Source organism: Apteryx mantelli, chromosome 13 (assembly GCF_036417845.1).
Source record: "Apteryx mantelli isolate bAptMan1 chromosome 13, bAptMan1.hap1, whole genome shotgun sequence".
NCBI lineage: Eukaryota > Metazoa > Chordata > Aves > Apterygiformes > Apterygidae > Apteryx > Apteryx mantelli.
The window spans coordinates 6002400-6015414 of NC_089990.1; the positions used below are offsets into that span (position 1 = coordinate 6002400).

At 49.0% G+C, this 13015-nt stretch overlaps 1 protein-coding gene across 2 annotated transcripts in view; it reads right to left on the reverse strand.

Annotated features, from left to right (window-relative positions):
• The window catches only part of GPC3 (glypican 3), a 139884-nt gene that overhangs the window by 23246 nt on the left and 103623 nt on the right, over positions 1-13015 (reverse strand). For both annotated transcript variants that reach the window (XR_010885524.1, XM_067304119.1), the window contains exon 7: positions 2610-2772. Coding sequence is in view for 1 of the 2 variants with exons in the window: in XM_067304119.1 (XP_067160220.1) it covers positions 2610-2772 (163 nt within the window). In the remaining variant the exon portion in view is untranslated. The remainder of the gene's footprint in view (positions 1-2609; positions 2773-13015) is intronic.

Consider the following 13015-nt stretch of genomic DNA (forward strand, 5'->3'; position numbering starts at 1 on the left):
AAAGACCTCGGAGGGGGCAAAAATCTGACAAGTTTGTCACCCAACTTCTGGCCAAACCCAGCACCTGCATCCTGTCACCCACCTCTCCTCCCATCCAACGCACCGCTCATCCGCCGCGGGATCCACATCCTCCTACGGTTCAGTTTGCTACAGACTCGGTCGCAACACAGAATGTTTATGCATCTCGTTAAAGTCTTTATTTTACATATTGATCCCACTACACAAGATTTTAGGGCAGGGCCAAGAACCTGAGGCACGTGGCCCAGATGCAGCCACGACCTCATCTCACAGGGTCACGTGAATTTTTTCTGTGTTATTCTTGGATAGTGCAAGGACACATGTCACAGAGCAGCCTGCCCAGCGTATCTAAAGCAGACTCAGGCCTTCTCCGCTCCTATCACAGGGCCAAAGAAACCCTCCCGAGATGAACAAGGTCCCTATGAGAAGGAAAACGATGCACCCGAGCGATGCACCCTGATGGCAGCCCCGAGGTTCAGCACCTTGGGAAGGAGGGAGATAAGGTCACGCTAAACGCAGAAGTTCATTTCACAAAGTATTTCCAGATTTCAACGCCTGGCATCGTGTCACATCAGAACGCTAACCTAAAATTTAGAATTTGTGGAACAGCGGGAAAACATGGAGTGGTTTCTGGTCCCTTTTATTTTGTGTTATGTATATACGATATGATAGGATGGAAAAAAATTTAATTGAAAAATACCCTTTCAAAGTAAAAAGAAATATCATTCTGAAAATGTTGAAAGTATTTCCACACCATCAGCAGTTTTTCCTGGGCTCGCTTCCAAAATAAGACTTGAACAGAGGGTCATGATTTATATCCAGTACCAACCAATTATGATTCTGTCACTGTCTGACCAACTTTGCCTTTATGCTCTAAAGCAAAATACAAAACAGAGTATCATGGCATGCAAAAATGAGGAATTAGAGGAGAGCTGGCACCATGATGGCACAGCTCACCTCTCCAAGGCCAGCTGGTGCCTGCAAGTCGTGTTGGACAAACCCACCATTCTCAGCAAGCTGAAAGATTTAACCTGCCGGGAACACAAAGCCCCAAACCACTTCTGTCTTTTCGCCATTTAAAGTCAATATTTTACCATCCTGTAGCAAAGTCGGCAGCAAATACCCTCCAGCAGAGTAGTGCAGAGAGGATAACTCCTCTTTTCTTATAACATGCTCATACACTGCAGCGACAAGAGAGGTCTAAATTGCTAGACAGGCAGGTTATCTTTGGGAGATCAATACAGTGATTAAACTAGCCTAGAGAGACAGAAAAAGGCAGAAAGGATTATATACACAGCTTCAGAGATCAGCGATGATATTATGGGAAAGGGTATAAGAGGAAATTATAAACACGTTAAAATAGCATAAAGGTATGACACAAAGATCATGGAAAATGAAACACGTACCTTTGCTCGCAAGTCAGGACAATGTGGATCACCTGCATTTCCTCAGCGTGCACTTTGATATTTAGTTCTTGGATGAAAGAACGTGTATTTTATCCTTCTCTGAATTATATTTCTCTTTCAGACCTGGACCGGAGGACTTTAAAAGCCTTTTCTTTCCCTTAACTGATATTTGAATATATGTATTTTATATATTTTACATAACGTGTCAATAATCTTTGATATGAAACCAGCATTTAATATTTCAGGTCTCACTTCATTAAGGATATTTTAATTATCTCACACCAATGGAAGGGCATTTATAAACATCTGTGCTTCGTTTAAGAGCCCAAATTTGCCTCTTAAAATTCAGAGCTGTAAAGCCGATTTTATCCAGGTTCAGTTGTCCGGTCTTTTGAAGAGTAACGCCCAGCGCTGGAACCAGGGTTAATTGGGCCAAGTCGCGGGCTGGCGTAGGCTGGTGCAGCGACGCTCAAGCCCAGTGGACAACACACATCGCCTACGCGCATGGCCTGACCACCCCGCCTGGTCTTGCTTCCTCCTCCTCCTCCTCCTCGCGGGTAACGGTGGGTATGTTATTTATAAGGCAGCCTCGAAATGCTAGGAACGCCTGAGGGCCATTTTCAAAGCAACCAAAGAAATGCATCGAACTGCTGGTCAGTATGACTTTAGGCTCCTAGGTACCTAAATCGATTTTGAAAAATGAAGCCGAGATATTTTTTAAAAAAATTACCACGGGCCTCTAAATTCCAGATCGGAAATAACCCAGAGGGTTTGCTGCAGTCAAACGATCTTTGCTTTCTTTCCGGCGCCTTCCGACAGGCAGAAAGCTCATTTTGAAACTCAGGCTTCCCGTGCATGTCGGCAGAGCAGGGAAGGAGAGAAGAGGTCGATTTTGGTACCCATCGAGAGGTTAAAAAAAAAAGGTTGGCCTTCTTTCTCTCACATCCCATCCTAGGGGCTGCCCTGAGCAAAACCAACCTGGAAAAGCGTCGGCGTTACCTTCGCAGCCGCAGTCCCAGCGGGCTCCCACGGTGAGCCGAGCCGAGCCGCAGCCCAGCACCGCCGCCAGCAGCTCCCGCGGCACCGCCGTCGTGGCCCACGAGCCCCCGGGGGCCTCAGGCCGGCTCTGCCGCCAGCACCCCCGCGGACCCCCCCACGGAAAGGCGAAGGCGCCGTCCCTGTCACCTGCTAAGAACCGGAGCTGGTTCCGGACTCGCAGCTCCCCATCTCCGGAGCCCCCACCGCAGTCATCTTCATCGTCACAGTCGCCGCTCGCCGCCTCCTCTTCCTCCTCCTCCACAGTTTTGCCCGGAGCTTTTCGGCGCGGCAAAGCCATCCCTTTCAGCAGCTGAAAGACAGGACGTGCCGCAGGGTCACCTAGCACACCCCTTCACCCCACACTTACAAGGGGAACGGGCCTCGGCGGCTCTCCTGAGCAAGGTCCCCATCCCTTGCCAGAGCCAGGAGCGACGGGAGAGGACCCAGCGAGCAGCACGGACAATTCTCCCTCAAGCAAAACATTTTCCTGGGGAAGAGCTCAGGTTTGGTTCGTGGACAAAGCTGCACACAAAACCACAACAGAAGAAACAAAAGGAGAGGAATACAGCATGTTGAGCAACTCTGCCCTTCAGCATCTCCCATCACAAGCCTTGCACCACAGGCTGGAGCACGTCTGCAAGTCCTGATTGACCCCACACCACCCAGGCCTCCAGGTCAGCAACCAAGGAGGTCTCCAGAGGTAGCCAGTGAGTCCTGCCATCCGGACATCTCTCAGGTCCTTGCAGCACCCCAAAGCGACCTGCAAATCTCATTCCTTACCCTTGAAGTGCAGAGGATGCTGATCTAAGTTTTGGGGGTCTGCAAGGAAACAGCAGCTCAGAAAACCAGGCCCAACCATAGCAGTACTATTATTGCTTTCTTGGGGGAAAAAAACAGGCTTACAGTGATTGTCCAAGAGCAGCCAAGGTTTGGAGGAAAAAAAAATTCCAATTGTGTGAACAATCCCAAGGTAGGACCCAACACAAGCGGGAAAAAGCCACAATCCAGCTTGCCGTAACGAGGGCAGGATCAGCTCTGCTGCTGTGGCCACAGTGAGCTGGCCCCATCCAGAGAAGACGCGGAGAACCGCCAGGGCTGGCGGACAACTCCTGCAGCCCTTCAGCGGAGTCTGGAGCGGATGGGAGAAACCAAAACAAAGAGGCACTTTGAATCTCGGGCAGTAAATACTGGTCCATCAACAACCCCAGCGTTTCTGCGGGCACCAGCGCCACTCTGGGCAACCCCGATAGTTTTGAACATCCCAAATTCTATCACGTACGTTTGGAGACTCTTTGTCCCAGCACGGCCTTCCCAAAGGACGCCAGCGCAACCGCAACGGGACCGCTCACAAACATCCTACTCGCAGCTGCGCGCCTGGGTTGGACCCCTCATATCTCCTGATGTGTTTTTGGAGATGTCCATAGAAACAAGCGTTCAAACAGCGACGGGCTCAGGAATGACTTAACCTTGGCAGGAAAAGCAAAGCAATGAATAATCTGCAATCTGCGCAAAGCAACTCCAGTATTTACAAGCAGAAAAACAACGAAAACACTTTAAAGTAAAGTCCTAACTAGTCGTGACAGGTCCCACATCACTGAGAAGGGGATTCAAGCATCTCCACTGAATACAAAGGCAGGACTGCTTTCAAAGCACGGGTTGGAGCTCTCCACACTGCCCTTTCGCAATGCCTGGAAGGAATGGACACACTGTAAGATATTGGCATCCCCTTCATGCTGACTTTTCTGACCTTGCTATTGCTAAAATAACCAACTATTTCACCATAAACCCAGATTCATTTTGAAAAAGTGCAAGTCAGCTGGTTAATATATGCTGAAAAATTCTATCACTACTGCTCCACTGTTAAAAGCCTTCTTGAATTTAATCTCAGCATTAAAAAAAATAATAATGAAAAGGATAAGTAACAGAAGATATTGCAAAATGGAAGCTTTCTGCATACTTCAGGGGTTTAGTTAGCTCCATCTATTGCAGCAAGATGCGTGCCTTTCAAGGCATTTTTTAATATCTGGAATCTAGGTTATATTTTTAAACTATTAAGCTAGCCTTAGAAAACAGTTCCTAAAATATTTAGCTGCTGAAGTTTATACAGCCTTGGAGGAATGCTTTCAGCATCTGGCTCTCCCTGTCCACAGCAATGTCCACATACCTTATTGTTTATATTAAGGTAGCATAACGTAACGAAAAACAAATGGCTTGACGCGAGAGCGCCGCGGGTTTTCCCGGCCATGCCACTGGCGCGCCCCGCGTCCTTCGGAGAGGAGCAGGGCAGCAAACCTTCCCCTCTCGCATGCAAAAGCCTGTCCCACGCGACAGGCATGCTTTGAGCTACGGAGGGAAAAAAGGAAACGTCGGAGAAAGGTAGGCGTATTTCTCCTGCTGCTTCTCCCGCCCCGAGGGCGATGCACGGCCCCGCGACAGCGGCTTTGGCCCACGGTTCCTTTCCAGAGCAAGAGGCGAATCAGCTGGGTCAGCACACCCCAAAAAATACATAACGTGCTCCCACGTTAAGGAAAACGCAGCTCCTCTCCCCAAAACATGCAGAGCCTGATCCAAAACCCAGGGAAGCTCGGGGGATGCGTTTCCGCGGGCTTCAACAGGCTTTCGCTCAGCCCCTTCATGTTCACTCTTCGGGAACTTTATTTTATTTTATTCAGACATTTCCAGGCCTTTCCCAGAATACTGCATGACCACAAAAAAACAAACAAAAAAACTACCCGCGAGGAACGGCTGGAGAAGGCACGCCACCCTCAGCCACGGGGAGGCAGAGGTCCCGATGCACCGAACCCGGCTGCTTGGGGCGTCCCACGGGCACCAGGGTGCTCGGAGACACACGGTGGCCCTGGCCAAGCCCTGCAGAGCTCGTGCAGGGCTGCCACGGTGCCACTGCGCACGCTGCACCACCTGGTCCTCCCCCCTCCCCACGGTCAAATCCATGGCCAGCATCCTCCTTCCCTCCGGGAGAGGTGACGCGCTGCAGGGAAAGAGCGTGACTCAGGGAAAAAAAAGCTTCGGGAAATAAAAGTTTACGGAGATGAGCCTGGAAAAGACCATCCAGGGAAGCAGCAAAAGGTAGAGAGCAAAGAAGGAGGTTTGCTTTTGCTCGTGGGTCACCTCCAAGCCCCCTGCTCCAGGCACCTGAATTTGGTGTGACTACTCCTAGGCGCTCCTCGCTCTCCGCAGGAGCCCAGCGATGGGCAGCTGGCCTCTCCTCCGGATCTAACCGCCACAACGACAAACTGCCGCTGTCACATAGGCAGCACGGACACAATCCTCAGCTCCCAGTTTTCCAGGACAAGAGCTCCATCCACACCAGCCTCAGTCACATGTCCCCAGATACTAACATCTGCAAGGAGGTTCAGCAAGTCAAGTTTTGCAGCTGAAGCCCACGATAAGAGTTGGAAACCCACAGACTAAAGGTCACTAGAGCAGCACGAAGCAATGAGGAAGCCCTACTAGACTAGCAGGCGTGGATGTTGAAGTCCAACAGCTCCACCACAGAGCAGGGCCCTGCTGTGCCCAGCCAATGTCGCTGGCAGAGGGCAAAGCCCCCCACTGACACAGCTGGGGCCAGAAGGACGCCTGTCCCAGCCTCAAAATCTACCACCACCTTTAGGAGACGTAGCGCATGGTGGAGATCCCACCCCTACCATGTCGGCTCCTGTTTGTTCAGGGGACATGGTGGGATGCCTTAGCTTTGGCAAGAGCAATGCCACACTCATGCCGATCTACCATTACACAACCTCCACGACAGTCCAGGCGCTTTATGAAATTACATTTGGTGGCCTGAACATAGCTTCTCCATCCTTAAATAGCAACCAAAGCTAACTACTACCCTGACATTACAGTTTATTCATGTCCTGTGGTTAGAACCTATGGTAAAAGGCAGGAAAATACATAGTCCAGTGATCGCTAAAGTAGTATGTAACAATGAGATAGTCTTAACTTAATCACAATTCATCCAGCTGTAAGAGATTACAGTCATATCTGTTCTTCTCCGCAAAACCATAAAAATACACTAACATAAAATACACTAATGTACCCGACGTAAACCAAAGAACAAATTGTGGGAGTCTGTGTGCAGTCAAGTGTCTCTCCCAAAGGTGTCTGCAGGGCATGTTATCTCTGTCTCCGGTAACTAAAGCACAATAATTACGGAAAGAAACACGTAACCTTTGCTTCTGACCACGAGCAGAGCTCCGCTGGCCCCACCGCACATCAGCTGAGCACGCAGCCCACATTTTGCTTCCAATCCGGTTGCTTTTAAACTGTGACCCTCTAGGAGTGGCGTGGCATCAGCGTCGCACCATCTCCAGCGCCGCGTCAGCCGGAAGGGACATCGGCGCGGGGGGCATCAAGCAGCTCCGGGCGGCTTGCACATAAATAGCTGTGACTTGGCTTGTTCTTTGGCCTCGCTGAAGCTTAAAAAACAAGATCAGGACGGCACGCCGAGCATTTCTGCAAGGGAAGCTCTGCAGAGCATTCCAGCGTGGTTTATGCAGATTATTCATAACCATGCAGTGACCAGACAGAGAGAGAGGCAGCAACACAGGGTAATGACTCAGCTGGATTTGGACAGGCAGCCATGCATTGAAATCTTCATATTGCCTCATTCTTAACCACCACTTTCTTCAGAGCTCACTGTCCTACCAACCCACTGAGCCACCTGGTCTTGTTTTTCCTATTTTAACATAAACAGTGGGAGCTGCAATACACTTTTTGTCATTAATCTCCAGTCCTGGAAAAGAAGTCAACACTGTGTTCCTTGGACTAGAGCTTAATAGCTGTTTTCTCATTTTGGAAACTATGCTCCCGGTATTGCAAATATCAATTTGGGCAATACCAAAATTGTGCCCGCAAAATCAGATAAAATACGGCCAGTGAGATACAAGTATTGTGCTCCTTTACGGCAGAAATCATCCATTTCAACATACTTCAAAAATATGTAAAGTAAAGAGAACAGCCAAACAGATTATTAAGAGGAATAGAAGACTTTCAGAAAAACATTTAATTCCTTCATGAATTTAGGGGAGAAGTCTGACTGATATTTGTAATCTTTTGGTGGACAGAGCTGTCATTTAATTTAGCTTGCATGACTGAAAGAATTTAATAAAAGTGTTCCACAGAGTTTTGCTGAAATTCTTAGCATTTTTTTAGTAAGCCCCTGGAATACAATCAAACCTAAAAAGCTGGAAAGAACGAAGACTGAACTTGCAACTAAAGTAATATTCAGAATTGTAATATACATTTAATAAAATATTCACATCCAGCAAAAAGCGCCTTCTTGCAGAAACTCTTCTGGATCATCAGCCGTGTGTCCATCAGTGCTGCTGCACATCAAGAGGGACACCCTGGGAACTGAAAGCAGCAATGAAAGTCAGCCTTCGGCTCTGCTATAAACCTTTCCAAAACTCGGCTAAACCCACCAACTCAGGACTGTCCGCTGAACTCTGGATGCCTTCCATCAGGAGTCTCAATAAGAAGGTCTCGAAGGAGCAAAGCTATTTTGCCCCTTGCCTTGTACGAGCTGCCTTCTCTGCCTGCTCGCTTTTGGGGACACAACACAAGTGGCCACCCTACTTTCTGCGTAACTCCTGAAATTCCCAGGAAGTCAGGTTTTTCTATTTTAAATTCCAGCCTGCTGAAAACATTGTTTTGGGAGAGGAAAAAAAATATATATATATATATCTGACGGCCAATCCCGACCTTTAAATCTGCAACACTGAGTAATTTACGGGTGGCTTTTAAATCAGGACAGTATCATGGGAAACGTGCAGATTTTCACACGATACTGTTCCCTGTTAACAGCTCATTACAACATACAGAAGTATACTCCCATTATGAAATACAGCTGGCATTGTTTTGCCTAAAGGTCATTATCTGAGCCCAAACAAGAATCAGGGTAAGGAACCCATTTTAAAAGGGTGAAGCTGTGGGCTTTTTGAAAACTCATGTGTTTTGAATTTTGTGGCATGATCGTATACAAGCATGCAACAGGGAGAATCGATTCTCTCCACTTCCTCTGCTTATTAGCCCAAGAAATAGCATGGAAAAAATTATCTTTTATTAGCAAATACTTTCTTTATTATTTGACCAAGCCTCATCTTAGGATTCACTGATAGCCTCCACTCCGCTCTATTTCCCAGCTCCTTTCAGTGAGCAGGGGCCCTCAGCAGCACAAGACAGCGTATGCGAGCAGAACCTCATTGCAGCATCAATGGCATCATTTTTTGCTTGCTTCTTTACAAGCTCTAGAGAGATTTCTCTGTCCTGGGCAGCAACACGTATTGCAGTAAAATTCAACATCACCTGGCACCGAACACCAAATTCCATTTAAAAAAAAAAATAAGTGGGGATTTAAAACATTAAAAATATTTGTAAATATTAGGATCTGTATCTCTGTTTGGCAAGGGCGTGCGTGTACACACGGGCAGGCGCCACTGCCCTTTGACGACACCGTTACCCCGCAGACTGGAGAGCCCATTTCAGCAGGAGGACGCCCAAACTGTGCTCTCATCGCGGTCCTTCCCATTGGATACACCTTGGCAGTGCAGACGTGGCACAGAAGAAACCTGTTCCTAATTGTACTCCTATTTCAAGCTCAGCACAACAAGGAGTAATTGCTAATCAAATGTTAATAAAGTGGAAGCAGGCTTTGGACCTGGAAAAGTCATTTTCAGCGCTTAGAAAAACAAAGAGTTGGGAACGTCAGCTGTTTTACCAGCTGCTCCAAAAGCAAATTCTTCACTTCCCCACGCTGCCGGCTTTGAGCGATCTCAGATTTTGAGCTGCAGACAGACAGCTGACGCCGCACCCGGCGGACCGAGGCCCGTCCTGCCCCTGCGCTGGCGAGGGGCTGCCCCGCGTGCCCTCCCAGGCACCGCTGGTGGGTCATCTGCACGTTGGGGCTCCACAGCAGCCTACGGCGATGAGTGGCAAAAAGGGGCGATCTGCAGCTCAGTTAACACTGTGCTCTTCAGCCACAATTACGTCTTGCTGTTAACTGCTGTCATTCCTCCCACTCACCCCCAAAATAGTATCTCCTAGAAAAGGAGAAAAACCCTACTGTCCTCACCTTGGATCTACCAGCATAGCAAGACCCCCTTCATTGCCTTCACAAACTCCAGGGGAGACATTCTCAGCTGCCAATAAATCAGTTTTTCTGGTCCCTCTCCTGATAGCATGAAGAGGCTGGTGACAGTAGTGAATTATTGGCCAAGGAGTGGCCCTATTTTTACGGATCATCAGCTTAATTCCAGATTAGCTATCAAAACTGACAACATCCCTATGGGTGAAGGAAGACAGATAAGGACCCCTAAACACTGACTGTAATTAAAACGAATCCATACTGGAGAGTAAATCTCTCCTAGCAGCCAAAAGAGCTGACAAGCCATTATGAATTCCTCCAGTTTGGGTCACCGATGCACGAGACAGGATGCTGAGGAGCTCTCCGCCAAAGCAAGGTTAACAAACCTACGTTGGCACCATGACAGGCAGCAGCGCTGAGTTCTGGCCACTCTCTCCCAGATAGGGAAAAGGTGTTGCTTCCCCAACCCGAACAAATGCTCATTCATCATAGGGCACATACAAAAAACAGATGACTTGGGCTTTATGATCAGCTCATTCACCTTATAGGCAGTTCCTTCCCCTTCTACCCCCACCGCTATTTATGGCTTGTTTTTGTGTTGCGATAGGAAGGAACAGAGAACAGCATGGGTATGGAGAGGGGCCACAGGGCCCGGCCCAGCCTGCTACAAAACAAGGAAGTACAGGTCTATTCACGGCTCGTTCCTGAACCCCACGTTGATGGTGACACCCTAGAGCTGCTGCTTTTCTCTTCACAAGCTTTCACAAGCTTTTACAATGTTCTTTCTCCTCCTTTATATTTCTGAGAGCAAGCCATCCCTGGTACTTCGCTGTCCCTTCTTACGCTCTGTCCATCTCCATTAAACATGTCAAACTCCAAAAATCCATCATTAACTTCACAGTTGGATCAGGCAGCATATTTAGCACCTTATTGGAGTCTGGACCTTTTCTCCTCAGGATCAGATGGTCTCCTATGATCTACCACTTCTCTTTTCTCTATAACTAAAGTAGAAATGCAGCTATTTACTGCAAACATCTTTCAGACTCCTTTTCACTTGGCCTGGGCTGACCGGCATCACTTCCACAGTTTCGGTCTCTGCCACAGTGCCCACAACTGCTCCAGATTTGATGCTATTCCTGCCAGAGCACCTCCTGCTATATTACAGGCTTCCTGAAGACATCTGACGCACAGTCCAGGAAACCATTTGCACTTACCCCTGTATCTTGATAAATAGGAGAATACCACATTCATCCTGTGGACTTTTAGATCTGCAGAGGGAAAAGAGGTGATATTTCAAGACCAATATGACATGCTTTCAGACTGCCTAGAAGAATGAAAGAAGGAAAGAGAGCCACCAAGAGAGCTATCTTCACCAGGCCGGTACCCACTTAGTCCTGACGAGGGATTGCTCATCTGCTGGAGGAGGCAGGTGGCAGACAGGACTGGCCAAGGGCAGTGGTGGATGACAACACAGACTGGGTTGACACAGACATAGATGGCAACACAGAGTTGTATGGAGCACACATAGAGGAAGGACACCTTGCTACCAACAAGCACGGTCAGCCTTGACTCCTTCCCACAGGATTTGTATCCCTCTCTCCATACCCCTCCTCTTTCTCCCCACAAAGTTTCTCAGTCTCCTCTCCAGCAAGCCCAGCTGCCTTGCACTCTCCTTTCCACCCGCTCTGCATCACTCCATGAAGGGGAACCTGGACCAATTTCTCCACCTGCCAAGCAGCCACCCCTCAGGGGGTTGGCAACTCAGATAAGGAGGGGCGTGGGAGCTTACGTGGGCCAGGACCTATCACTGCTATTAGCTATATTTTCCATATTTTGCTTCGTTATGTTGGAGCAGAAGCTGGTTATGCTGTCCAAACACAGCACAGAAAGGCCCAGAGAGCACGTCACCAGACTACAAAACATGAGACAACAAGCAGCAACAAAGTAGGTGCACACAGAAGACGACAGCTCTGGTAGGAAGTGAAGCAATCAACTGCCGACCGTCTGGTAAAGAGGCCCCACTTTTCTATAGAGGGGGAAGCAGCATGCCAAAAGCAGGGCCTGAAGCAGAGAGCAGGTCCCTGCTGCCTTTTCACAGCTGGTTCACCCCGAGCCCAAATTGGAGCAGCTGGGAGATTTCCTGTTGGCTCAGGTTCCTTGGCACCACGTAGGAAATATCAAGCAAAAAGCTGCTCCAGAAGGATGTTTCCCCTCTTCTCCTTCTGCCACACTGCAAGCCAAGGAGAAGCAAACCTCCGTCCCAGCGGCTTCCTTTTTCCCCTAAAGCTCGCAGCAGACAGGGAGTTCTCAAATAGTGCATTTTTGTGCACAACCTGGTCTTGCACCAAGGTTTTTGCCAGAATACCTGTCCCTTTCTCTCCAGCTGCCACCTCAAAGGTGATTTAGATCAGGCAGGAAGGAAGGACTCAATGCCAGTCAAACCCCAAACCTGTTATAACAGCTAAGGAGGAGATTGCTGCCTACCTGCCCTCTCCAGGGACCTGCTGGCCATTCGCACCAGGGACAGGTTTTGCTGAGCTGAGCTCTAGACACACTCCTCTGTTGAGCAGCCCATCGATCTCTTGAGGACTGCAACCACACTGGCACATGAATACCGCCAAGCAGCAGAGATGTCACCTGGGCTGACGGGCAGGCCATGAACTTTCATGCCTAACCCTGCAGCATGACCACCCATCTCACAGCAAGCTAGGGCATCCTCACCCTGGCACATACACCGGGGACCCAACTGAGCCTACATTTTGGGCTGCAAACCTCCCCGGGGGCCTAGGCTTGGGAATGTGCACCAGTGTGACTGACAGACATCTCACTCCTCTCACTCCCTAAAGGGCTGGAAGGCCTTTAGACACTGAGAGAAAAAACCTTTTGATCCTCCTGCTGTTCCCAGGGAGGTCTGACCAGAGAGAGGAGCACCCAGAGGTAGTGGTAAGAGCTTACTGCTCACAGCCCTGCTGCCACAAGTATTTATGCACTTCACATTACACATGCATTCGTCTGAGACGAGCCAGACCAGAAGTAATCCTAGAAACAGGGTCTCTCCAGCCTCCATGGTCCCTAATTAACAGCTGATGGCTGGGCTGGGTCACAGCTCTCCTCTGCCTTCAGAGCACAGCTGCTGCCTGCCAAAACTCAACACCAACATCTAACACCATGGACACAGCTTCTCAGGTGTCAACGTTGGCACCTGGCTCCTGGGATGGGCCCACAGGTGAGATGAAAAATCCAAGCTCCAGCATCAGCACTGCTGATAAACCGGGGTGCAATTCATCACCAATACTGAACGCATCCACCAAAAAGGAGACCCTTCAGGACACAGCCCTGCAGAGGTGAGCTGACGGCAAGGAGCAGAAGGAGCCCTGGGCAGGGCGATTCTCCCATGCAGATACACAGCCACCAGCTGAGCAGCTCTGTGTTTAAATTAGGCTCAAAGCTA